At 41.8% G+C, this 25,806-nt stretch overlaps 9 protein-coding genes and 2 non-coding genes across 11 annotated transcripts; 6 read left to right on the top strand and 5 right to left on the bottom strand.

Annotated features, from left to right (window-relative positions):
• Positions 1-42: 42 nt before the first annotated feature.
• Positions 43-3,228, bottom strand: GDH2 (glutamate dehydrogenase (NAD(+)); the record flags this gene model as incomplete). Its single annotated transcript, XM_018857827.1, has 1 exon — positions 43-3,228. One exon carries the CDS (start codon positions 3,226-3,228, stop codon positions 43-45), a length of 3,186 nt encoding a protein of 1,061 aa, XP_018710453.1.
• A 2,658-nt stretch (positions 3,229-5,886) lies between these two features.
• APM4 (Apm4p) lies at positions 5,887-7,218 on the top strand (the record flags this gene model as incomplete). The annotated part of the gene is made up of 1 exon (XM_018857835.1): positions 5,887-7,218. The coding sequence occupies one exon, from the start codon at positions 5,887-5,889 to the stop codon at positions 7,216-7,218; it is 1,332 nt and encodes a 443-aa protein (XP_018710452.1).
• Positions 7,219-7,396: 178 nt separating this feature from the next.
• PRS5 (ribose phosphate diphosphokinase subunit) lies at positions 7,397-8,775 on the top strand. Its single transcript, XM_018855029.1, has one exon. It carries the CDS (start codon positions 7,575-7,577, stop codon positions 8,745-8,747), a length of 1,173 nt encoding a protein of 390 aa, XP_018710451.1. The 5' UTR covers positions 7,397-7,574; the 3' UTR covers positions 8,748-8,775.
• On the bottom strand, positions 8,392-10,741 carry METBIDRAFT_32948 (uncharacterized protein). The gene has a single exon (XM_018856172.1). It carries the CDS (start codon positions 10,711-10,713, stop codon positions 8,803-8,805), a length of 1,911 nt encoding a protein of 636 aa, XP_018710450.1. The 5' UTR covers positions 10,714-10,741; the 3' UTR covers positions 8,392-8,802.
• A 1,382-nt stretch (positions 10,742-12,123) lies between these two features.
• Positions 12,124-12,195, top strand: METBIDRAFT_t196. Its single transcript has one exon. It is a non-coding gene; the product is annotated as a tRNA-Asp (tRNA).
• A 248-nt stretch (positions 12,196-12,443) lies between these two features.
• Positions 12,444-16,538, top strand: METBIDRAFT_32947 (transport protein particle complex II subunit). The gene has a single exon (XM_018856171.1). It carries the CDS (start codon positions 12,458-12,460, stop codon positions 16,091-16,093), a length of 3,636 nt encoding a protein of 1,211 aa, XP_018710449.1. The 5' UTR covers positions 12,444-12,457; the 3' UTR covers positions 16,094-16,538.
• Positions 16,539-16,609: 71 nt separating this feature from the next.
• On the bottom strand, positions 16,610-16,680 carry METBIDRAFT_t185. The gene has a single exon. It is a non-coding gene; the product is annotated as a tRNA-Gly (tRNA).
• A 2,616-nt stretch (positions 16,681-19,296) lies between these two features.
• On the top strand, positions 19,297-20,802 carry ARH2 (NADPH-adrenodoxin reductase; the record flags this gene model as incomplete). The annotated part of the gene is made up of 1 exon (XM_018854286.1): positions 19,297-20,802. One exon carries the CDS (start codon positions 19,297-19,299, stop codon positions 20,800-20,802), a length of 1,506 nt encoding a protein of 501 aa, XP_018710448.1.
• Positions 20,660-21,289, bottom strand: METBIDRAFT_32946 (putative lipase). The gene has a single exon (XM_018856170.1). The coding sequence runs from the start codon at positions 21,273-21,275 to the stop codon at positions 20,799-20,801; it is 477 nt and encodes a 158-aa protein (XP_018710447.1). The 5' UTR covers positions 21,276-21,289; the 3' UTR covers positions 20,660-20,798.
• A 650-nt stretch (positions 21,290-21,939) lies between these two features.
• On the bottom strand, positions 21,940-22,427 carry METBIDRAFT_32944 (uncharacterized protein). Its single transcript, XM_018856169.1, has one exon. It carries the CDS (start codon positions 22,407-22,409, stop codon positions 22,164-22,166), a length of 246 nt encoding a protein of 81 aa, XP_018710446.1. The 5' UTR covers positions 22,410-22,427; the 3' UTR covers positions 21,940-22,163.
• A 152-nt stretch (positions 22,428-22,579) lies between these two features.
• ASK1 (Ask1p) lies at positions 22,580-24,398 on the top strand. The gene has a single exon (XM_018856168.1). The coding sequence runs from the start codon at positions 22,636-22,638 to the stop codon at positions 24,133-24,135; it is 1,500 nt and encodes a 499-aa protein (XP_018710445.1). The 5' UTR covers positions 22,580-22,635; the 3' UTR covers positions 24,136-24,398.
• The last annotated feature ends 1,408 nt before the right edge of the window (positions 24,399-25,806 follow it).

The raw sequence follows: 25,806 nt of genomic DNA, 5'->3' as shown, positions 1-25,806 counted from the left end.
GAGTCATATTAATATAAATCTATACTAGGAAATTTGAAAAAATCACAAGAGCTTCTTAGCCACAAACTCTTTTCTAATCGAAGAAATGAACTCCAAGAACTTGGCTGGGTTAGAATCAACACCTCTGGAATAAACGAATTTGGAGGCCAAGCTAGTCGCAAACAAAGCCCTAAGGTATGCCTCTGGCACGCCCTGAAGTATGTGCTTGATTCCAATCGACTTCAATAATAAGGGAGGGAGGGCGTCAACCAAAACCGCGTTTCTGAAATCTTGATCATCACTCCACAATTCCTTGGAGTTAGCCAACTCATCTGCTAACTTGTTAATGGCTTTGGAGAGCTTGTCTGACAACTCGGTTATTGGCTCGCCAGTCTGATTTCTGAGCATCCATAAGGCTTCAAATTCAGATTGAGCATTTGAAACAATCTTCTTTTGAACTTCGGAGACATATTGCTCGTAAAAGTCTGGTTTCACGCCGTCACTATCCACGCACATATTCGCCAAGAATCCCTTGTCGTCGAATGAGAGTGCAGCCAAAACCTCCAATGAAGAGGAAGTCACACCACCTTTATTAGTGGAAGCGTCCTTGAACACGATACATCCAGCACTCTCCAATATGAGCTTGGCTGATTGAGTGATGAAGAGATTGGCACCCTCGACAATGTATGGAATTATACCTTTTCCAGTTTTTTGGTCAATTAACTCCATGACATTGTTAGTATCAATGGCAGCGGGGCGGCCGCCACAGGGAACAAACAAGTCCACACCATTGGTGCCGTAGACTTCCTTCAACTTCACGTGAAATGTGTTGCGGAAACTGACACCAGATGTAACCACCTTTCCATTTGGCAAAGTTACATCAACGTCATCAACTAAAACAACAAATCCATCCTTCGAGAGCTTTGACTTGTCATAGTGGTCGATCGTCTTTCTTTCGTGGGCGAGACGAAGAAGCTCTTGTTTGTCCAATCCACTTGGGTCAGCAATAACACCAGAACCATCAACAATACCGACATACTTCTCGTTTCTGGACTGTTTGATCTCGTTGGACCCCAAATCACCATCTGGTCCACCAGTTTGCACCTTTCTGATACATGAATCATCAACGTTGAGCTTTTCGTAAATCTTGTTCACGTAAGCGCGTACAGATAAAGTAGTCATACCATATTCATCATGGGGGATGCCTCCAATCTGTTGCGATTTACCTGTGAAGAAAGACTTCCACCAAGGCGCACCTCTTCCACGAGCATGGAATGCAGCCCAATCAACATACCCAGCGGTTCCTTCATCTGGGCCCAAGAAAAGAATTTCGGGCTTGTTATAGAGGTCGACATAGTTTTCCTTTGATCCTGGAACGTGTTGTTTGAGCAACAAGTCAATCAAAGAATCAATGTACTTCTCGAACGACGCTTTAGGAGTTTCTTGAGCTGCACCAGGATCAAGCAAAATTACACCCTTCGAGCCACCCTCTGGAATATCCTTATTCTTCTTTTGTTGAGTTGACGCCAAGTTGTAGTTTTCATCAAACAAGTTACGCACATTCACTTTGTATGCATCCATAGATCTGGAGCGCACAATACGAATACCGCCTCTTGCAATGTCACGGAATCTAATGTGGAAGCCTCTGAAATCAGAACCCACGATGAAAAACATACCGAATGGAGTCTCAGGATATTCGGAAATTGGCAAAAACGAAGGATTCAATCTGAAAGAAATAGCCACTTTAGTCGACGTGTAGAAGTTAGTCTTGAGAACTGCAGCATTGAACATGTAGAGAGCTCTCAAGACGATCGCGTGGTGTTCATTTTGTGAGCATTCTCTGTTGAGCAAGTGGGTGAAATCTTCCTCAGATCCTACCGGAGTGATTTGAGAAAGTCTTTGGTAGGACAAAGTCTTCTCAGTTGACAGTCTGATGTAGTGCACATCAGCAAACAGACGGTAAAGCTTGCGGACAATATCTTTTCTAGTACTGAAAACCTCTTTGATATATTCCTGAGTGTAAGTCTCAGCCCGCAAACGCTTCTTCAATGAGTTCAAAACCTCGGCATGCTGAATCAGTTTACTTGGGTCAAGCAACTGAGACAATTTGGTGTACTCCGGTCCTAATCTGTTCAAAAAGTGAGTGACAAAAATCACACCACACTGGGAGTATATACACTCTTGCAACGACAATTCGTTCTTGACGAATGATTCTTGGAAAAAGTTGTGTGGAATGCAATACAACAAAGAAGCCTCCTTAATCACCTGGTAAATCAGCAAGTCGATGGGGGTCTTTTTTGAACCCATCTGGTTGGCCTTGATGTACATCGAGATCACAGTAACACCGTTAGAAAACTGCTCGACGTATTTTCTTGTCGTCGTGAGCTTATAGTAGTCAGCCAATTCCGAGAGGGCAGAGTTGTAGTGTGGCGAGGTTTGCTGGCGGTATCCAATCACGACTCTGTACTCTTCAGATTCTTCGACAGCAAAATGTTGGATGACTGGGCCCGTGGTGCCCACGACACGCCTGATGATGTCAGCGTAAAGAGATTTCGTGTTTGGAGACACGATCTTGAGGAAAGTCTCATCACCGATCTTGTTGATATCTGTTTCTTTAGGGTCAGCGCCTGGTTGAGCGTACTTCACTTTGTAAATGAAATGACACTTGACGGTTTGCAGGGCAAAAGCAGCAGCAGAGTCAGGATTGGCCGAAACTTTCAGCGATACACCTGACAAAATCGGGTCACTCTTGTAGTTCAAGGGGGCTGAAAAATACTCAAGCCTGTACGCGTCAGTACCAGAAGAAGGATCAATGTAGCTGTCGTCAATTGTCACATCAAAGCTTGCTGGTCCACTGACATTCCCTGGAATGTGAGTATCGAAGAATACAGCGTGGTCCTCGGCTTCCTTTTTGTAACGAATCAAAGGTTTGTCCTGGGCGTCAATTCCAGAGGCAAAAGCTTGTACTTTACAAGAGTAAAGCGAATGAACATGGGAGGCAATCCCTTGAGGAGACTCGCGGGCAAAAAACACGTCATCAATTCCCAAAGAAGAGTAAAACCAAGTTGCTTCCAGCTCAATCAAAGCTTCAGGGATGAACCCCGTGGAATCCAAAATATCAAGCACTTGCTCAAACTGCTCCTGTTTACCAGAAAATGGCTTGTCAATATAATCATTTCTGAAAGATTGCACAGACGACGCGTCGTCGCTGTCATTTTTCAATGACAATTTAGAAATATCCAAGCTCATTTTGCGTAGATGTAGCTTATGGAATATTGCACTGAAATGCGGCAGGAAGATCGGTTGATTCAGTCTTATATAAAAAGCAGCAGGAAGTACACTTCCGGGTGTACTATCTGTATATCCTGATAAGAAAGGTGTGCGGGTTTTGGGAGGTTCCAGAGCTTATCTAACGGTACGAGACCTGTCTGATAAGGAACTTGTGGGTTTTTTGTCGGGTTGTTCGGACCAATGTCTGATCGGAAAACCAAGGATTCTGTGTGAGTTATCTTGAAAATACAGGCAGGAATCAAGTTTACTGAAGTGACCTTTTCACCCGTGGAAACTTCCTCTCTTTTATACTGTAAAGCTCGCATTGCGAAGTGTGGAGTTAGCGGCATTTGAGAGGGGCGCGTGCGGCAGTCTAGATTCCTGCTGCATACGTCCGGGTGAGACAGGTGCGCTCGAGGCGAAAAGCCATGGCATATGCATATACCGGGCAGGCATTTTGAAACGTGGGGTCGCTAAGTGAACCTCTCCAAGCGGATTCTAATTTGTTTGCGGCACCAAACAAGGATGGACCAAGATGAAAACATCGTATAGCCCTAATCTCGAATTTCACAACCGTAGTAATTTACTCGCCGGCTTTTCTGAGTAAAGTAGGAGAAAAACTTATTTGCGTGCTCTTCTCCCGGACATTAAAGTCCCTTCTAGGTGCATAGGGCAGCAATTGACAGTTGGTACAATGCGCTCTTTATTTTTGGATTCATGAGGGTTCCCAAAACAGAAAAAAGGTGAAAAAAAAACCCAGACTAGTTCGGATACTGGCCGCGGGAACCTAAAACAGGCGAAGAAGTACAAGGCATCGTGCATTCTTGAAAAAAAAAAGAGGGGTACAGAGAGAAAATGTTGGTCCTGATTTGATCGACATTTTCTGCCAAAGCTCAAAGCTGATCTTCTAGCTATTACTCAATACATTTATTTCTTTTTCGGTTGACACCAAGGCTGCCTTCGCGCAAAATTGCCCTTGGAAATCTAGTGTATTTTTCGTGCACTGCAGTCATGGCAAGCCGTAAATGCAGACACTGTGGTCACTCCATTTGTTTGGCCAAAAAAAATTATTTGTCTAAATATTTTATGCTGTCTAGCGAAATTATTTCGATCACTCCAAAACGATCATCACAAAAAGTGAGTTGTGATGTTCCATTTTCATTTTTCACGCCTGCCAGTAAAGCGGTATAGACCTGCACCCTACCGGGTAAACACCCTCGCTACCCGGATTTTTCAGGCAAAAGTCTGTCCGTGACCACGAAAGCCTTTCGTGAAGAAACAAATCCCAACTCTTCCGGGGAAAATGAGGGGTTTATACTACACTGGAAGTTCTCTGACATCTCGAGTATATCGAAAGCCTTGCTGGTCTTAATTTGCTGGTCTTAATGTTCAGGTAGACCCAATCCACGGATATTTTTTCGGCCTACAAGTCAAGTAACAATAGAATAATATCGTCTCCTCGCGTCACATACAGAATGTTTCATTGATTCATATAAACATAGCAGCTTCCACAACGGTTTGAACCGTCAAGTAGTAAGGGTCAACCTATCATGGAAAGCAGCGAAATAAACGGAGTTACGAAAGGCACACACGCTTTGGCCCCGGGAAAAACCGCGTTCTTCTTGAGGACGCTCATGACCCCCGCGCATCGATGTGCAAGATGCTCGTGCTTAAAAACGCCGCTTTTTCAAAACCTGGGGTACGCGCATTGCTGGGAATGCCAATGAAAATCACTCTTCAATGCCTGGGTAGATGTGGGGTAATAATATTGGCCGCCTTTAAAACGGAAGTTTGTAGCGGGATGCGTAAAGATATAATTTCATATCTGGTAAATGAAAATTTGCATAATGCACCTTAGAATCCCAGGCTTATCTCAGCCGATGTTTGTTTTTTTATGTTGCTGTAGACCAGCTTTTTGTCTGTATGACTACGTCGTCACTTTTGCTGCTGCATAAATCTTGAAGAGTCACCTGCCGTGGTTGCGCATTATTTAGGCTATTGATCTGTACCAATTTTTTACACGGTCATTTATAAGCATTTCCACGGCCGCAAATTGCTGACAACGACCAAACTCCCAGAGAACGAGCAGGGCCTGAGGCTAATCATGAATTCGAAGCTCGCGTTGGGTTTATTTTCTGTTATTTTCTCTTTGATTTCTGTTGTTTTCGGTTTGTTTTCTGCTTGTTTTCTGCTTGTTTTCTGTTTGTTTGTTGTCGCTGTTTTGGATTTTGTTTGTCTTTCGTTTGTTAGTCTTTGTTTGTCTTTGTTTCTTTTTTGAATCTAGGGCTCTATTCTTCACTACTTAGTAGCGCTAGTTTTTCACTGCCTATCTGGTTCACTTTTCCCCGATGCTCGGAGACAATACAGGGTCAACCTGTCTGAATTACTCAAATAAACCAACGTAGGATCATTAAGCGGACATGGTCATCATGCCAGACCCCGCTCTCTGCTCAAAACCTTTATTCCAAGTTTCATTGAAAGAGTGTTTTTTTTTTCCTATCTTCTCCCGGTTATCTCGTATTCTTCCCGTGTTTATTACCTCTTGCAGTACCATTGACATCGCGCACCGCGTGCTCGGCGTGTGCGACTAGATCGATCACCAAGACACCCGTATTGTTCTCATCGTCTGAGGACACCATGATTACGTCATTGCTCATTTTCAACTCTAAAGGCGATGTTTTGATGTCAAAGTTTTACAAGGAGGGTGTGAAGAAAAATGTGGCGGATGTATTTCGGATCCAAGTAATCAATTCTGCGGGGAAAATCTCCGCCTCGACCGCCCATGCAAGCAGGCTGCCGGTACTTACTTTAGGATCTACGTCTTTTTTGTATATACGATCGGGATACTTATGGCTTGTTGCTGTGGCGCGCTCCAACCAGGACTCTTCTCTTATTTTTGAGTTCTTGCATCATCTCCTACATCTCTTGGATCAACTCTTCGCTCGGGGGGCGGACCAGCTTAGTGAGGACGACATCAAGGGCAACTTCTCGATGATCTTCGATATCTTGGGCGAGATTGTTGAGTTTGGATATCCTACAAACATGGACTACGCATACTTGGCGTCTGTGGTGCCTGGTTTTTCTTCTCTCAAGGTTTCGCATAAAGATGGCGAGTTCTCCAGCCTGAAAAAGTCTCTCTTGGAGAAGTCAGACCAGCTCAACTCGATCGATCTGGTTTATGATCCTTCAAAAGTTTCTTGGAGAGAACAGGGGATAAAGTATCGTAAGAATGAGATATTCTTGAATGTCGACGAGAAGATCTCCCTTCTATTGGATTCCAGGGGCAACCACCTAAGATCACACATTGACGGCACCATCACATTAAAATCGCATCTCTCTGGAACACCTGTGTGTCGTTTCGGCCTCTCGGATGACTATCTCCGAGATGTCACGCAATCCATATCCGTAGATGATTTCAACTTTCACAAATGTGTCGATCTAGCAAAGTACACTACTGAAGGAGTGATACGGTTCGTCCCCCCTGATGGGACTTTTCAGCTCATGTCGTACCGCATCAACGACACTTTTCCTTTGCCTTTTGACATCAATCCCGAGATCGTGGAGGATGGTGGAGGCATATATCTCAAGATCAGGATGCTGTCCAATTTTCCTTCCAAAGCAGCTGCTACGGGAGTAGTACTAAAGATTGTCATACCTCAAGGCATCATGAAAAGAACAATATCTTGCTCTAACGGCAAGTCTAAATACGACGCGCAGGAAAACGCAATCTTATGGAAATTCTCAAAGTTTTACGGTGAGCTGGAACAACTTATATCTGTTGATTTCGAGGTTCCAGATACTACTACGGCTTGGTTCAAGCCTAAGATTACTTTGGACTTCAATATGGATATGTACAGTGCTTCTGGCCTACAAGTACAATTCTTGAAAGTCGTGGAGAAGAACAATTATCGTACGGTGAAATGGGTGAAATATCGTACACAAGCCGGATCCTACGAAATTAGGTTGTAAACTAAGTAAGAAAAAATCTGCATTTCATTTTCCTGCTTCGTTCACTAATTTCAATTCGCTCACTCGTCGCCCAATGACTTTGTCTGCAGCATCAGTGGCCCAAGCTTCGAATTGCGGGAATTCACGCTGCATTCATTCGTGATTTGGTTAAAAGAATCACGAAGTGCATCAGTACGAGTTAATCTGGTGTAATAATTAGTTGGAACAAAACCACAAGCTTTCTGACTTGTACTCGCATCTGGATTAAACTCATCAAGATTAAATGCACGGACCACTGCGCGAAAGATGAAGGTCAGAAAAATTCGGGTGCCCGTCCTCATTTTTAGAAAGAAAGACGTGATCCAGGCCACAAGAAAATGAGAGACGTCGTTATTTTTGGGGGAAGCTCGCTTCCGGCCCTTACTAACCAGATCTGCAGAAATCTTACCCTAGAGAAAGGTAAAGTCCAGCAGAAGAAATTCTCGAATGGAGAGACCTCGATAGAGATGAAGAATTCCGTACGGGAAAAAGATGTGTTTATCATACAAAGTGGGTGTGGTCATGTGAACGACAATTTTCTTGAACTTCTCATCATGATCTCGGCCTGCAAAACTGCCAGTGCTAAGAGAGTCACTGCTGTGTTGCCGTACTTCCCATACTCAAGACAGCCAGAAAACCCGAAGGTGGATATGGAGGCCACCGAAATGCTGGCTGATCATGGCTTTTTAACATCTCTAGCCAACAGCACGAAAAAAATAGCCACAAACTCCGCTGGTATTGAGGTTTTGGGTGCTGTTGACGAAAGCGGTAGAGATGTTAGTGGGTATAAACAATGGGTGAGCAAAAACGGTACTCTTATTGCCAACCTTTTGACTACCGCAGGTACCGACAGGTGCATCACTATGGACTTGCATGACCCGCTGTTTCAGGGCTTCTTTAACATCCCTGTTGACAACTTGTATCTGCTGTCTTTATTCAAGAGGTATATCATGGACTACATTCCTGATTATAAGAACTGTGTTGTGGTGTCCCCCGACTCAGGTGGTGCCAAAAGAGCCACAGCTGTTGCTGATGCTTTGGGCTGTTCCATTGCATTGATTCACAAAGAAAGAAAAATCAAAGTCTCGCCCTCACACTTGGGGTCTCCAATTCTCTCCGCGTCGGACTCGATTAACACAACAAACTCTACCACAGTCAACTCTTCCATGCTCGTAGGAGATGTCAAGGGTCGTGTGTGTGTGTTGATTGACGATCTTGCTGATACTTGTACTACTGCAACGCGTGCGGCGCAGCTTTTGAAAGATACGGGCGCTTCTTACGTGTACTGTTTGGTAACACATGCTATCCTTAGCGGTGACGCTATCGACAAGCTTCGAGTTTCCGAAATCGACAAATTTATTACTACAAACAGTATTCCACAGATAGAAAATGTCCGCCTTCTTGGAGAAAGCCGGATGAAGGTCATCGATGTGTCAAGAATATTTGCTGAGGCTATCAGAAGAATTCATAATGGTGAGTCAGTTTCTATGTTGTTTGACCACGGATGGTAATCGAAATTTGAAATTAGTATGCATATAAATGAAACCTTCATATCTGGTAAATTTTCTACTGCATTCCCGCGAGCTCTGATCTGGTTTTCTTGCTATGCCCGGACTTTCGGCTATGATTTGCTTTTTTGGCTTTGTTGGCCTCATTTCGCTTTTGCGTGTTTTTGTCGCTGGATTTCTTTTCCGAATTGATGTTCGGAGTCGTCTTAATGGACGAAGATCTCGTAGAATCTGACTCATCCTTTTGGGCCCTCTGATCCTTCTGAACCCGTCTGTTAGAGTTGTGAAAAACATAATACTCTTCTAGAAGTCTAAATCTTTTGGATGATCTCTGTAGCATTCTAGACCAGCCTTCGATTTGTTCATCTGTCCATCCCGTCTTTGCTTTCATATCCTTCCTTTGACCAGATTTTCTGTTACCTTTGTCGAACAAACTGTCTCCGCCCGTCTTCAAAAATCCAAAAAGTAACACCTCATTCGGGTCAAACTCTGAGGAAACTGATGTTCGAGCCAGCTTGGATGAGGGTCGAAGCATACCATCATCGCCTTCATCATCCACTACACTTATTTTATCTCTGACCCTTGACCTATTGTCTGTTTCTGTGAAAGCCGATCCTGTGGTATGCTCCTGATCATCGTAAGTGTCGTCACGTTCATCCTCATCACTGTCGTAAAGAAGGCGTAAGGCCGCTGTCAACGTATTCTTTTTTATTTCCAGCGATGATTTTCCTGTTTTTTTCTTAAAACGCTCTGTTGTCTCATGTGAGGAAAGTTTAAATCTATTGAGACCCTTTTCAAGCTCAGTTTTCGAAATAACTGGTGATTTTGAGTTCTGCTCAGTGTCGTCATCCGAAATCTCCTCTATAAGAGCCACATTTTCTAATAATGCATTGGTAGTTTGGTCAATATTATTCTCATATCGTGAAAGCAATTTCATTGCCTTTCTTTGGGTGAGATTTGGAAACATTTCCAAAAGGAACTCAATATCTGGGTTGGCAATCGAGCAGTCCGTTACGTAGGAGATATTCCGCAAGAATGGAAGCCTTTCTTCAAGTCCGGGATTGAGTTTTCTGTAAGGTTCCGATAATATAACTGTGCTTAAAAGAGGCGCCAAAATTAATGTCTCTCCACCGTGTATGCCAATTGTGGAAATCACTTTCGCCAACTTTGAGACCGATAAAGAGAGAATACTAATGACCATCAGACTTTTTATTATTTCGGCATGAACAGATTTTCCGTCCACATACATCAGCTCAAGCTCTTCAATCCAATCCTCAGTAACAAAATTTTCAGCAAATTGAAGAGCACCTGTTGATGACTGTTTGTATTTATCTCTTGCGAGTGTTTTTCCGGTATTTTGTGATTTCCCTGCCCCGGTAACATGCAAAGTTTTGGATGTAGGGGCTGAAATGTGCTGTCCTAGAAGCAAGGTGAGAATTTCTAGGTGCATTTTCTGCATTTTTCCCAGAGTGACCATGGACAACAAGTGCTTCCGTAAGACAGGTATCAGAGAAATCTTACCCGACTTTTTGTTGTCGTTAAATTTCGATTTATGGGAGCCTGCCAATACTGCCCGCACTAAAGAGGCGTTTTTTTCCACGTAAATCATGACGAAGTTCCATAAAGACTCACCACTAAGTCCTAACTTCACCACCCCATAATCACAGATTATTTGAAACACGTATGCTCGGAGTGATGCAGTGTTGTTTTTGATATCCGGATTTATCGCACCGAGAGAAAGTATCTTATTTGCTTCCTCTGAAGTTTCAGCCAACCATACTTTGAGGAACAAGTGGAATTGCTGTTGGCTTTTCACATCGAGCCGAACATCTCCTGTGAGCAAGATACTGCAAAGTTTTATATAGCCTTCCAAGAGATGTGCCCAGATAACAGGATCTTTATCTATGAGAGAAGATCTAAGCTTGAACGGCGGATAATGCGGTATGGGTATATATAATGTGTTCTCCATCCGGGCTAAGATGTATGTGCTTCTTCAAGGGCCTGAGAATACCATGTATGTTGACCAGCTTCACTGCGAAATTCGCGACTTTGCCTTCAACAAACCAAATGACATCACGTGGCACTGACGATTTTAGTTACGTATGATTTGAGACATTCGATTCAAATAATTTTGCTCGGTTAATTTCTGCTCAAAGGAAATGACCGTAGTGAATGATAGTATCATTCAACCCTATGTAAGATAGTAAATATGAAGCCCGAATACAGCAATTAGCCACAGTGTTTGATTTTGCAACCGCCAGTGTAGATACTTGATGATGTTATACAGACATGGAGCCTAGGTCTGGAAAGATGAAGTCAAAACTCTACGATTCTAAAAAATAAAAATAATACAATCCAATATATGCCAACTTTTATGTTCTTGTAACTTCAACGTTCTTGATAAAGGGGCAGAAGGTTGGGGGCTCAAAATTAAGAGAGAATTTAGGATAGTCACAGCCTCCGCCCAAGTCAAACACTTCATGGTTTTTTTTTGTTTTTGTTTTTGTTTTTGCTTCTTTTTCTTCTGTATTCAACAACTCAAAGACGCAAAACTATAAAAACAATTTAAACTGTTAACAAATATGTGCCAAGAAGGACGTGATTATCGGAAGGCGACTGCCGTTTTAGTACTACGTGCGTATTGGGGAGGTGTTTCAAGACTATTTTAATTAAACAATTTGTTTTCTCCCCTCAATCAAATTATTCTATCGAAAAACAGCTTCCAAAAAGGTACCTGGTAACGAAACACTGTTGTTGCCTTTCGTTAATCACGGCCTGGACTGTTCTTTTTGGCAAGTATCTGTTTACGTATAAGATATTACGTCAATGAAACCTAAGATAAGTCTTCTGTAAAATTCGCTTTAGTTTAAAAGGTTGAAGAGAACATATGTCATGATATTTCCTCGCACAACTCACTGCGTTTCGAAGTGTATACCTTGAATTTCGGGGGAGTGTTCTTTGGTAGATTCATCTCAATAAAGGAGCAAAACTATACAAATGATATATATGTATGAGACATTTGAACAGCTCCCAGCTACGTACCAAGTGTCTCAGCTCGGCCCGTCCCTTTCCGTTAGTCACGGCCCCTACGGCCTTCATGGCCCGTATCTGTTTACGAATCGGATATTACGTCATCGACTTCTAGGATAGGTCTCCTGTAGTAGTCGCTTCGACTCGGATGGTTGTAGCGGACTTAAGGAGCCAACTTCCTGCGTTAGGTTCTCTTTTTTTGTTTATCATCGCTTTCACGCCAGTGTAAATCACTCAATGGTTTTTTACGGGCTTCAAAAATTAGATGAGCAAAGAGTCCGTCCATTCAACCTTCTAATACTCTGTGACTCTATAATTTAACTATCTGTTTGATAAAGAACAACACAAATCCGTGATAGTTTAGTGGCTAGAATTACCGCTTGTCGCGCGGTAGACCGGGGTTCAATTCCCCGTCGCGGAGTTTTTTTCGAATCGACCCTAATATGTTTGTTTTTTTATTGACTAGGCAATATGCATGTGTAACTGCTGGAGAAGAAGAGGGTATTTAATACCTCTTTCATTGCAATGAAATTTCACGAGAGTATTGGTTTCTCTCAATGAACGCTCGTTCATGTGCATTTACTTTTGGAACCATATGCAGTCTTTGATTCTAGGAGTTCAATGCTCTAGACGCGCATTCGTAACGTCCTTGGAATCGATGCGCCCAAGTTCATATCGGAACTATGCGTTCAGAAGAGATGAATTTACGCGAGCCTCTCAAAATCGGATATTATGATCCATTTGATGTATTACCTTCTATAAGGGATGACCTTGTTGCACATTTTCCACTTTCTAATCTTCACTGGCGACATAATCCACTCAGGCCGGTGAAATCTATCCCGCTGCTTCCAGTCGAACTAGTCGAAGAATTCCCTAGTCTACATGCAAAGATAACAACAGAAAACTCCAAGCGATCAATCAACGTTTATGCAAGATTGATGTTTGTTCATGCATCAGATTTGGAAACTTATCGCTCGCAATTGCGGCCCCTTATCAATGAGTGGCTCAAGACTTTAGTTAAGCCCCACAATGTGCTGTGGGTCATAATTTTGATCAGCAAGGCAGGGAAAAAAGACAAAAAATCCACACTCATAAAAATGTCTGTTTATGACAAATTGAAGATGGACTTTGGACCAGACGGGCAGCATAGTCTTCGCTTGGAAATGCCACCTTTTGATCTAAACGAGCACATATTCAGGATTCATCAAGACTACCCAGACGATGTTTCCAAGCTCGAAGTTTACAATCATTTTATCGCCATATTGAAACTGCTGATACTTCACACATTCAGTACAAGATTTACAGAAAGTTCGAGTGCTATTGAAAGGCTAACGGGATCTTCTGACCACAATGCAGTACAGGCACTAGAAATTTTTCGAGAGGAGCTCAGGCTTGCCAGCACCTTCAAAGATATGAGGTGTCTCGAAGAATCACTCGGCTTATATGAGAAGCTATATAAAGAATTGAAGAAGTTATCCAATACCGACAAAATTGAGGTACCGTCTTTCATCAAAAGCATCGATTTTGCGAAATATGATCCTGAGAGTGATTTTGGTAGTATGGATCCGTATAATCTCTTCTGCCAATCTGTGGAAAATAGAGCACCCATCGACGTTTTTGGAATTAAACTAGGAATTTTCTTCAAAATGTCTTTTTTGCTCCAGGCATTGGCAAATTATGCCAGCTCAATATCACTATCTTCCATGTTCATATCAAAACTATTTCAAAAGGTGATCGCTTTACTCAACGAATGCTCAAAAACTTTCGATGACTCAGTTTATATTGATCAGTGGATTTACGTCACGGCAGAATTCTATGTCCATCATCCTTTGGCGCTAAAGCTTGTGGAATTGGACAAAACTCAATCAAGTACACAAGACCAGGTTGCCAATGTTACAGGGATTCTGGAGTATTCTGCAGAACTAAAGCTATTGAAGAGACTGATTTTGAACAAACTAGCTGAGAAACAAGGGTTTGAGTCACCAACAGCTTGTATATTCCTTGCAGACGTATCGCTCCACGAAGACATGAACAAAAGCTCGGATAACCACGAGCCGATTGTGGATGAGCTCGCTTGCGGTCTAAAGGACAAAGAGTCTTATGAGATTCTCTTTGAAAGACTAACTGTGTCGGCGATTCAAGATTATGCAAATTGTGGACGAAACAAGAGTATTGATATATTGAGTATCGATCTAGCAATGCTACACTATAGAAAAGGAAAGTACAAGCAAGCCCTTGAAATCTTACAAAATTCTTACGAATACTTTATCCGAAATGGCTGGAATTATGTCGGCGGCATGGTCCTTGAAATTTTTCAAGATTGTATTCAGCATGTGAATCCAGAAAAAAAAGAGCAAATATTTGATACAACACTCAAGCTACTTGCCTCATTACACAATGAGAATGGAACACCACGTGGAATCAATGATTACAATCTTGTCAAAACTAAAAACGAGCGCATGAAATTATTTAATGAACTATCTTTGATATCAAAAAGTCTTGAGCAGCCTCACGAATTCTCAATATCTGAGTTTTTTGAATTTGAGATATTGCCCTTTATTGAAATTAGTGAAGTGGGGAAATATTTTGTCAAGGCAAAGATAAAAAACATGTTTGGGATTCAGATTAATGTTCTAAGAGTGTCGATCACTATTTCAAGCGCGGATGGCAGAGATGGAGATACGATTACTTTTATCGGAAATGATGTTTTTCTAAATGAGTATGGATTCACTATGGTGAATTTGTATGCAAAGAAGTTTATTTCAGATGAATTTAAGACCGTTGCGATCTCCGTGGAAGTCACTGAAAACTTAAGATTTTCAGCTGGTCATGATACTTCACTTGATATCTTTGCGGATAATACTGTTATTCATAATACCCCTATACAAGATAACAACATGCTGTCAACTTCCATTCTGCCCGGCATATTGCGTATGTATCCTGTTCCAGGACAATTCAGGATTGAAATCGTGTCCCCCAAAAAATTAACTTTGGGTTCATACGGGCTTGAATGTGTTGTTTATACTGGGTCGAGACCAGCCAGCAATATCATTCTACTGCTCTACACCTCATCACTTGGGCTTCAAATTTTTGAAAAGTCTAATGAGTTCAAAATTGACATGGTGCAACCGAATGATCGAGTGAAATTCATGATAGATTGCAGTGCTGAAAGCAGGACTGTTGAAATTCAAGTTGATTGTCAGTATGAAATTGAGGGCGAGAAATTCGAGTACCATATGCGAGACTCTCACAATTTGAATCTCAAACTCTCCGTATCCGTTCAGGATATATTCAGAGCAACCTCGATCTACTCTAAGTTTCAAATTGGATGTGTTGATCACATTAATCCCATGCGGGTGATAAAATGTGACTATAAATGCACCGAAGGAAAATATCAAGTATCAAGCCTGAGCACAATTACCAAAGATGATATGTCGCTCGTTGTTTATGAGAATCAACCTGTTTACTTATTTTACAAGCTTGTACAAACTTCCGACCATTTTGATCCTTCAGATGTGTTGGATTTCACAATCTGGTATTCTGATTTGCTCGAAGAATGTATTGATAAAGTTCGAAATGGATTACGGCAGGAATTAGACAAAAGAGGAAGTCAGAAGTATTTTTATCTTTTCGCTCCCCTCATTTCTGAGCTTCAATTTGATTTGCAAAAATTTAGTGAGGACAAAGACGTTTATTCTCCCAATGTTACCTACTGTTCTGCTCTCATGAATGAAAGAATTATCGACCATGTACATCCTGATGTGCGAGGTGAATTATCGGATATTCTACAACTGCTTTTCAAAGATGGACATTTAATCAATTTAGAAGGTATCGATGGTTCCCAGGAGCACTATGAACTATACATCCCAGTCTCAGTCCCATGTATCAACACGCTTCATCGTACTGAATTCAAGCTAGCAGAAAAGTCACATTTCGTTGTTGGTCATCCGATACACGCAAAGCTATTCATATACTCAAGTTCAAGGTGGTCTGGTCTGTTGGCGACTACAGTTCTTGCTTCTTCGTCACCAAAACATGCTACTCATGAATCGGGTAGATGGTTTGAACTAACAATTCTCAATGAAGAAGACTGGCTGAGCACTGGACTCAAAAAACAAAATTTCTGCGTCAAAAGTGATGACAATACGTTTGAAATAAATCTTTGTTTGATTCCACTCAATGCCGGGGAGCTTGTGTTACCGAAGGTCAACATTAAACCGATGGATGACGATCTGTATACGATGGATCTAGTACAAGAAAACGGGCTCGAAACAGTCTTAGTTACTCCAGAACTCGAGAATGTAACGTTTGAATTTTAAGTCAGATTTCATTGATTGACTTCGTTCTCTGGTCAGATGGAATACAAGAAGGTCATTCTAACGAAAACTTTTGACTGCAGGAAAAAACCGTGTATATTTTTTGATTACATAAGTCAAAGACCTGCGCCTGAAGAACAAGAAAAGTACTCCTTTCAACCAAGGTGAGTTGGGATGTACATTAATATGTTTTCCAAAGATCGCTTGACCCTTAAAAACTATGTATTTGTATTTAGATTTTTAACTCGTCACCGGTCGTCCTCTTGGGAAGCATGTATCTATCAAATGAATCTCACTTGATCCACCTTTCGGATAGATATTATGTAGTAGCGGCGGCAGTAGCTCACACACTCTTGCCAAGTATGTGAGTGATTTCTTCGGTTTGATGAGTTTGTCTGGATTTTATTTTGGTAGATCCACCAGATAGGCTAACTAATATATTGAGAAACCTGTGTGTCATTGTTTAGGCCGGCATGGGTCTTTACGGGTTTATGATCATTTTCAGTCTAAAAAAACGATTGCGCAAACCAGGAATCGAACCAGGGACTGAACAATGGGAATGTTCGATTTTACCACTAAACTATTTGCGCGTTCACGAAGGTTATTCAAAAATAGTGAGTTAGAAAAGACCAGTGCATAATTTGGAATTAGGAGATATTCAGTATTTGGAAACCTAGACTCATTATTTGTTGCAATAAAAAACTTTAAAGGCTCTCCTAAGTTGAATAAGTAAAAAGAAGACAATGCCCTAATTTACAAGATCGAAAAACCGCCAGTGATCACGTCCTCGCATCATTTGATCGCAGTCCACTTCCGCACAGATCAACCCTTCAATCTCAAAATAGGAACACCTCGCTTCAGATACCCACTATCGCGACTACAACCTCAATTCGGCAAGATCAACACATCGAACATCAACGTAAACACTCACGTCGATGATGCCCTCCAAAAGATAGCCAACGAAGGAAAAGAATATATTGCATTCATGGGATATGTCCGCAAACGCAAACCGCAATTCGCCAAAACGATAAACCATCCGCACAGAACCGACAACTCATTGGAGAACTTAACAAAATTAAATTGTTTCGTCACCACGTAGCTGGGAGCTGTTTAAAGGTTTTTTTTTATATATTTGCTATATAGTTTTGCCCCTTTAATCAGATGAATCTACCAAAAAAAAAAACCACAATTCTCGAGGTTTACACCAGAAGGCGTGGCGAGTCGCAGGAAGTGGGCTCCTTAAGTCCGCTACAACCATCTGAGTTGAAGCGACTACTACAGGAGACCTATCCTAGGAGTCGATGACGTAATATCCAATACGTAAACAGATACGGGACATGAAGGCCGTCCAGGCCGTGACTAACGGAAGGGGCGGGCTGAGTTTCGACACTTGGTACATATTTTTTTACATAGCTGGGAGATGTATAAAGATTTTTTTGTATATAATTTTTATATAGTTTTGCTCCTTTATTCATATGAATCTACCAAAAAGAATGGAGAAAATTTAGAATGGTTGGTGTAAAACCTTTTTTTGAGGATCTCACCGCCATCCATATATCCAATCACGGCTCCTATGTTCCCTTTCATGATAATCAGATGAATCTACCAAAAAAAAAAAATGATGTTGGGGAGTCAAGATTTTAGTTCCGGTTTTTTTTTGAAACGCTGCTATAGCGATCAGAGTTTAACCCATATCTACAATGAGTGTAAGATTGTGTACTTCTGGTGGCAAAAGATCAACTTTCAAGCTCCGATGCACTAAAGGGAGGTGCTAGCTCCTGCCGATACTTCCTTTGACAATCTAAGAAAAGACCTAAGAAACCTTAATTGGTTTGTTAGAGTCGTTCGAGAGGTTTATTTGCTTAGGGACCAGGAGGCAAAGACAAATGTACGTCTTGCCGCCTCGTCAAATGAACTATGGTCACGGGCCATTAGGAAAACATATCCTACAGGATAATGACATTTAGTTAATTTTATCCAAGCGGTTAACATTGGTTATGGGTAAAAGTCTTCTTCAGGGGAGTCGCACCCACTTTGGGAGATTTCGTGAATTGGTGCTCGCGCCTTATCACCTGAGCCAATGTTACGATCTGTTATAGGTTTGTTTGTTTTTTTAGTTTTTCGTTAGTAGTAGGGATTTACACCTCTCCAGTGACACCCTAGAATATGATGTTTTTTTTTAAAAAGAAAGAAAAGAAAAGATGACATGCTACAGTCGACAGATCTTTGATAAATTTGAATTGGTCCCTCTAAATCTTGAAGGTATATACTCAAAGACGTAGCCAATCGCAGGAGTTAAATTTCTTAAGCCCTCTCTAACCATCTGAGTTAAAGCGATTACTATAGAACTCTTGTCCTAGGAATCGACGACGCAATATTCAATACACAAACAGGTGCGTTCCAAAAGGACCGTCCAGACCGTGATTAACCAAAGGGGACGGACCGCGTTTTGACAGTAGGTACGTATTTTTTGAGCTTAATGTTTCCCATATTTCACTTCATAGTTTTGTTCCTTCGAACGGATGAATCTATCAAAGAATATGAGCTCAACAAGCAAAGATATTTGGTAGATTTGAATCCCGGAATAGGAGCTCTGTTCTCCCTCTAGAGCCAGGCACGTTTTTATAAATTTTACAATCAGGTATATTTGTAGTTAAAGGCTCTTTTTTTCCAAGCAGAAATAAGATTTCTTTTCTCTGCTGAGTGCAATGCGGACGCTCACAACTTTTATTTTCTTGTTTCTCGTCAAGATATTCAACAAACCTTCGCACTGGGTACTAGGATTATTCGGAATGAAACTTACCAGTTCAAGGAAAATCCAAACTAGTTTGCAATGGAAACCCACTTGTGGAATTTGAAACAATTAAAGATACTTCCAAGCCTTTTGTTCGAATTTTTACAGAAGCTTGAATTTTATGAGTTGTTTTTAAAATTTAAGAATAGACTTGTGTATTCAACAGTTTTTGGTAATGAAATAGTTCCAACTGAAATTTCGATAAAGTAGAAAAAAATTAGACAGACAAACTCGGTTATTGAGTCATCTTTATTTTAGGAAGTGTTACGTAGCTTAGAATAAAAACTATTTTATAGGCACCAATCTTTCACTTTTTATGTCAGGATTTGATCACTTACTGGTCTAGGAAGCAGTATTTTCTACAGTCCGACGCAGCTTCGGCAATTCGCACTTACTCCGATTTTTCTACACCATGACAAGCATGATCTGTTGGCCAATTGCACGCCGAGGCATTACAACATCTCGAGTGGCTAACTATAATGTAGCTATTGTCGGAGCAGGGCCAGCTGGATTCTACACTGCCCATCATTTACTCCACAAGTCAAAGCATATGCCCATCACTGTTGATTTTTTTGATAGACTTCCCACGCCTTATGGTCTCAGCAGATATGGCGTTGCGCCGGATCACCCAGAGGTCAAAAATTGTGAGGAGTATATGAATAAACTTTGGACGGATTTTTCTGATAAGGTGAGATTCTTTGGCAATGTTAATATCGGAAAAGACATCCTGTTGGCCCAACTAGAGGCCCGGTATAACTCTATTGTTCTCTCCTATGGATGTACGGCATTTGATATCAAATTAGACATACCAGGGTCGAGCAGTCCTGGCGTTATTTCTGCTAGGGAATTTGTCAATTGGTACAATGGACACCCCGACTCAAAGCAGGGGTCTCATTTCATTCCGCCACTTGAAAAAGTCCGTAATGTCACCATCATAGGGAACGGAAACGTTGCCATAGACATTGCAAGGGTTTTATTGGCTGATCCAAAAAGTCACTGGGCACCGACAGATATAACTTCAGAGGCAGTGGAGCTTCTTTCGAGAAGTAAAGTGGAAAGAGTCAACATTGTAGCCCGTAGGGGCATCTTGGAATCAGCGTTCACAAACAAAGAGATCAGAGAGCTTCTAGAGATATCCAAAGAACTGAACATAAAGTTCTTGCCTATACCGGAGAATGTTTTGGCGCCAATACGCCAGAAGGCCAAACTGCTCGCTAGAGTGGAAAAGAGAAAATTCTCTATACTCGATAAGGCTTCATCCCAAGCCACTACCCCGGGTGAATCATCAAAGGAATGGTGTTTAGAATTTCAGTTGAGCCCGAAGCAGTTCGTCCCGAGTGACGAAGACGCGCAACTCCTTAAAAGTACGGTTTTCGAAGTAAACGAGCTTCAAGAAGATTCCTTAACAAAAAAAGTCACAAATAAAGGCACTGGGAAAGAGATAAGAATAGAAAATGATTTGGTTATCTTGTCCATAGGCTACAAGGGCGAAGAGCTCGAAGGATTCACAGCATCCGAATTAGAGTTCACGCAAAAAGACAATCGCATTGCAAATAATGAGGGTCGAATTCTAAGATCAGGTGCTGCTGCAGCAGGAAAGGAAGAGGAATTCACATACAAAAGAGGCTGGTATGTATCCGGGTGGATAAAAAATGGACCTAAGGGTGTAATCGCTACTACCATGATGGATTCCTTCGATACAGCTGAAAAGATTTTGGAGGACCTCTCTAATGAAATCTACAATGTGCCAAATGAAAGCAGTGATATCGAAAAAATTCTCCCTTCTCCTTATGTGAGCTGGAATGGCTGGAAAACTATTGACTTATTCGAATTGAGGCAGGGAAGGTTGCTTGGAAAAAGTAGAAGCAAACTTCGAACTATCAATGAAATGGTCCAAGCATCTCGAGATGAAACCTAAATGCAATGGGATACCGGTAAAAAGTAATTAGCGTGATCCAACCTGCGAAAATTGGGAAGTACCTCTAGATAATTCTGGGGTTCATCCTCGAGGTAAGTTGTGCCCTGCCGCTTAATCGTTTGGGGTGTTTGAGAAACACCCTCAGCTGCCAAAAAGTATTCATACCCGCTATGCCTGAAGTATCTTGTGGGAGGAAGGTATGGTACAACATCATGAAGGTGGATCATTCTGATTAAAGCGGTACCTATATTGTCAAATGACTTTTCCTTATCGATCACCTGCGTCACATCTTTTGTATTGAACAAATCGTCCACATAACTGGCAAAGTTTTTGTCACCGATCCTGGGCGTGGCTAATGTCACAACTAAAACGTCAAGCCCCATGAGTCTGAGTTCTATTCCAGCCAATATTGCAAGAGCAGCGCCTAAGGAATGCCCCGTCACCGACAATCGGTAATTCGGGTATTTGTCCATAAGCCTTAGAACTTCTCTGATCACAACTATGCCATTTAGCTTAAGAAATGAGTTCATCCCCTTATGAACTCTGCAATCAACACAAGCCCTGCTGTCAACGGGGGTGAACTCCTCATGCGACACGACTAGTGGCTGATATGATACGGGCAAAATGCTCAAATTATTGAGCCAGTCCTGATAAGTCGAGGTGCCCATGAACGCCAAATATATACGCTCACTTGAATCATCAAGTGCAATGATTCCAGAGCCAACTTCGAATAGCCCTGTGAATTCGTAGGCTTTTACAATTTGCAAATCTTTCGTTTCTGAATGAAAACAAGCACTACTTGGACAGTGAATACCCTGATTGCCTACTTTTCCTTCACCTAGGCCATTTTCAATACAGTATGCCACTGATGATAGGTGTGCGTACTTCTGTAACTCGCTAAAATCCCGAGGGATTGTATTATCCGGGGATGGGTCTCCACAATCGATTCCGTCTGAGTCACAAAGTGCGATTGCTAAAAAGGTTTGGAAAGCTAGCAGCCATAATAATTTGAACATGTGATATCGAGGACTTATTTGTTTCAGAGCAAAGGCTGCTCATATGCGTCGTTTAGGTAAATGTTGTGAATCAATGTGAGGAATTTGTTTTGTACTTCCGCGATCAGAGACCAAAAGACATGCTTCGGACATGAATAAAAAGCGCTTTTGAACATTCTACTAATGTATTCAAGAAATCTGTCTATTTACAAGTATCATACTTGGATGTCTATATATTTGTATGCTCTGGGGAAATGTCTGGTAGAGATCATCTTCTAAGACTCAAAGTTTGGAATTTGTTTAAATCGCTAAAAGACACTGAAAGAAAGCAGTTGTCAAGGGAGTCGTGCTGATCTATCAGGCTGTTTACTTCTTTTCATCAGATTCAAACTCTTTGGAAAATGGTTGATCTTTTCTTGCCTGGTCCAACATTGGCTTGATCTTGTGAGCGGCCAAGGCTGTGTTTACGCATGTGATATAGTCATCCCAAAGGTCTGTGCATTCATTGTGGAGAGACTTGCCTTTCAAAAATTCCTCCGTGTACCACCTGTTGAAGCACTCGTCATACTTCAATTTGGCGTCGGTACACTCGGGGGCAAAAGATTGCGACATGATGTTTCCCATAGCGGACACTCAAAATATCTGGAGGGTGTTTTTTCCCTTTCAAGTTCCATGTGCGCCTCGAGGCTACAGACTATGTCCTGTGTATACAGAATCAAGCTTTCGAGAAACGCGCGCGTCGTGCACCCCATGACACGAGCTGAAGATGAGGAAACGGAAAGCTCATATTGTCACTATTTAACAAGGTCCTATAGTATTCTAAGGCAAGAAGGACCAAATGTCACCAAGACGCAAATCCATAATAAATCTCAGTAGGAGCGTGCGGCATGAGCAAGACCGCGATGACTCTGCTGCTCTCGAGTTGGAGAGGTTGGAGCAGGAAACTACACTCGTACTCCAGGAAATTGACCATAATCTCTCGCGCGCAAATTCAGTAATTAATGACAAGATGTTCCCGGTTTTGAAGAAGTATTCTGCAGCGACAGGCAAGATATGGGAAAATGTCGGGTTTTGGAAACACTTCATGGAAGAGGCAGCTGACGTAGAGGTGAAGACCTCGGCCGACATGATTGGATCTGACAAAGGCTATGCAAAGTCCCCAGAGCCGAAGACTTCTAGAGCCGAAGAAGACATTCCAAAGGAGGTAGTGCCAGATCCAGTTTCAGATGATAGCTCGAGCTCGCTTGGACAAATCCAGGCATCTACTCCCCAACAGGCTCGTTCACGAGCCCTGATATTGTCATCACACGATGAAAACACACCTCGAATCATTCTGCGTAGACCTCTATCTGCTTTTCGCCGTCTTCCAAGCTCTCTGAACAAGAGCACTCCACTGAGGGGACAGTCTGAGACAGAGGCCCGCAGGCTGTCACTCATATTAAAACATTTGAACTCCTCCCCGACCCTACCGGAGCCGCCAGTTCTAATGAGCGAAATTGGAAAGATGAAATCAGGCAGCAGTCCAAGGCCCGTGAAAGCATCACCCGTCGACCAGCACATTTCGTCGAGTGACTCTGATGATTTGGGTTTGGGGAGGCTTCTGCCTGTATTACTTCCGTCTATAAAATTGACGCCCAAAGCAACTAACCTGGCTGATTCCATGGGAAAATCTGCGCAACGTTTTCCAAACACGCCAGTATATGGGTCGTCTGCTTTAAGACACCAAACCGATCGAAGCTCCTTGGTGTCTCCAGTCCAAAGAGGTTACGCGGAATCAAATTCCCTGAATAGAGATGAAATACCTATTCCTTCACCTGCTGCAGTCACTCTACTACGAGATGATGACAGTGATGAAATTGCTGCGCCTCAATTGCTATCATTACGAAAAACAGGCAACAAACGCGACAGAGTCGGAGAAGAATCAAATTCACGCAAGAAGAGAAACATTTCTCATGATGACAACGAAAACGTTTTTTTGGATCAGAGTAATATCAACAAGAGTACTTCAACAATTTATCATACTATGGTTCACGACCCCGTTGAAAAGCAGGGAAGCACGAAAGAACCCAACTCTGAGACGATGTCACAAATATTTGAAAGAGTTATCTTGGCTGGACCAAGTGCTGTAACTCTGAATACTCCCAATAGGAATGAAGATAATTCCGGGAAGACTGAGAACATCAATCCAAGTGTCCCCGGACCCGAAACAAACAAGGAAGCGTCAGCAGACTCGAGATCAGAACCCACTGAGAACTTGTCACAAATTGCTAATAGCTCTGATATGGACTCATTTTTCAGGGAAAAATGGAAATCAATAACGAGTAATTTGAGAAAATAAGCTGCATTTTACAACCAAGATAGTTTTTACGTATTTCCATCTTCTGCCTGAAATCACTCATATATATTTAGGCTTGGCCTTTCCATTGCACGTGGTTTGACTTGAAATGTAGAGGAAATTTGGCAAGCGAAAGTATCGATTGAAGTGTGCCCGATGACATGTTATGTCTGCCGAATCTTATCCCGGCCAGAGCGAAAAAGAATATGCCCGCGACAAGAAGTTGCGGTATCAATTAAGAATAATATATATTAATCACTTATTATATCAGAAGTGTTCACTAAAATATTTGAACTTTTCAAGGATGTTTTGTAAAAGAAATATCAAAGTGCCGATACCTTGGCAAAACTTCAAGAAATAGAGTCTGCCGACGCAAAAGGTATGCTTTGACAACACGAATTCAGCCAAGAGAGTTTTGTTGATTGATCTCACGAATCAACAGAAGGATGTGACGAATGGTCAGCCAGCTCACAAACACTGAAAGCACATCAATCTTGGACCATCACAAAGAATATGGATTTTGATAAATTTGTTGCAATGTTGGACTAAGTAAACTCCTCACTTGGTGAGGTAAAAGCTTAGAATACACGCAAGTCTCTGAGTCAAAGGAGGAAAATTTGAATTGATTCGTTTAAATCTTCAAGGTATATACTCAGAGACGTAGCCAATCGCAGGAGGTAAGTTCCTTAAGGCCTCTCTAGCCATCTGAGTTAAAGCGATTACTATAGAACTCTTGTCCTAAGAATCGACGACGCAATATTCAATATACAAACAGGTGCGTTTCAAAAGGACCGTCCAGACCGTGATTAACCAAAGGGGACGGACCGCGTTTTGACAGTAGGTACGTATTTTTTGAGCTTAATGTTTCCCATATTTCACTTCATAGTTTTGTTCCTTCGAATGGATGAATTAACCAGAAAAAAGGAGGATGGACGGAGTCTCGACAGTATGTATCTGAGAGTTGATCGTGGGAATTTCATATATTATTTAGTTTTGCTCGATCAGATGATCTAACGAAGAAGCATCTCGTTCTAGTAATACCCTTCCTTGGTAAGCTCGCTAAAAGCCACTCCAGATCCCTCACTGTGGACAATTTCGGGTTCCTCGTTGTGATTATGGGGCATTGTGCGGTTATCCCAGATATGCAGATGGAACCAATATTAAATACAGAATAGATCCCTGCCATATACAGAAGAAAGCTATATGCTGAGTAATATATATAGAATAGTATATTAATACAACTGTTACGGATAGACGCCGCCAACGGGGACCTGTCTATCACAGATGCAGAAGAACGACTGAAGCCCGCGTCAGACTAAGAATCTGAATGGCACACTTGGCCAGTAGGGGCTGCTCTTTGACATACTGTCCCCCCAGACGCACGCACTGTATAAAGAAGGTGGGAGAAACCCAACTCTAAGCATTTTAGAGACCAGCGGTTATTTAGTCTAGTTCAATATATCAAGTCGTCATCGTGACCCGAATATATAAAACCCCCTGGTCAGATCCCCCACCAACGTACTATTATGAAACAGGCTACGCGTTATTATAGCGCTGTCTCTTGACTTTTTTTTTTACAAGCAGATATTCTTACTCTCTTTTCCTGAGGTTCCTTTTTTTTTTGGACAGAATCATCCGATTAAAGAACTAAACTACAGGTTGCTATATATATAT

Source organism: Metschnikowia bicuspidata (assembly GCF_001664035.1).
Source record: "Metschnikowia bicuspidata var. bicuspidata NRRL YB-4993 chromosome Unknown METBIscaffold_5, whole genome shotgun sequence".
Lineage (NCBI taxonomy): Eukaryota > Fungi > Ascomycota > Pichiomycetes > Serinales > Metschnikowiaceae > Metschnikowia > Metschnikowia bicuspidata.
The sequence above is the reverse complement of the archived record's forward strand: the minus strand, read 5'-3'. Positions and strand labels throughout refer to the sequence as shown.

Bases quoted from the DNA above. Each gene is read 5' to 3' on its own strand.
- PRS5 (XM_018855029.1), top strand. From the start codon at position 7,575: ATGAGAGACGTCGTTATTTTTGGGGGAAGCTCGCTTCCGGCCCTTACT.
- METBIDRAFT_32948 (XM_018856172.1), bottom strand. From the start codon at position 10,713: ATGGAGAACACATTATATATACCCATACCGCATTATCCGCCGTTCAAG.
- METBIDRAFT_32947 (XM_018856171.1), top strand. From the start codon at position 12,458: ATGCGTTCAGAAGAGATGAATTTACGCGAGCCTCTCAAAATCGGATAT.
- METBIDRAFT_32946 (XM_018856170.1), bottom strand. From the start codon at position 21,275: ATGGACAAATACCCGAATTACCGATTGTCGGTGACGGGGCATTCCTTA.
- METBIDRAFT_32944 (XM_018856169.1), bottom strand. From the start codon at position 22,409: ATGTCGCAATCTTTTGCCCCCGAGTGTACCGACGCCAAATTGAAGTAT.
- ASK1 (XM_018856168.1), top strand. From the start codon at position 22,636: ATGTCACCAAGACGCAAATCCATAATAAATCTCAGTAGGAGCGTGCGG.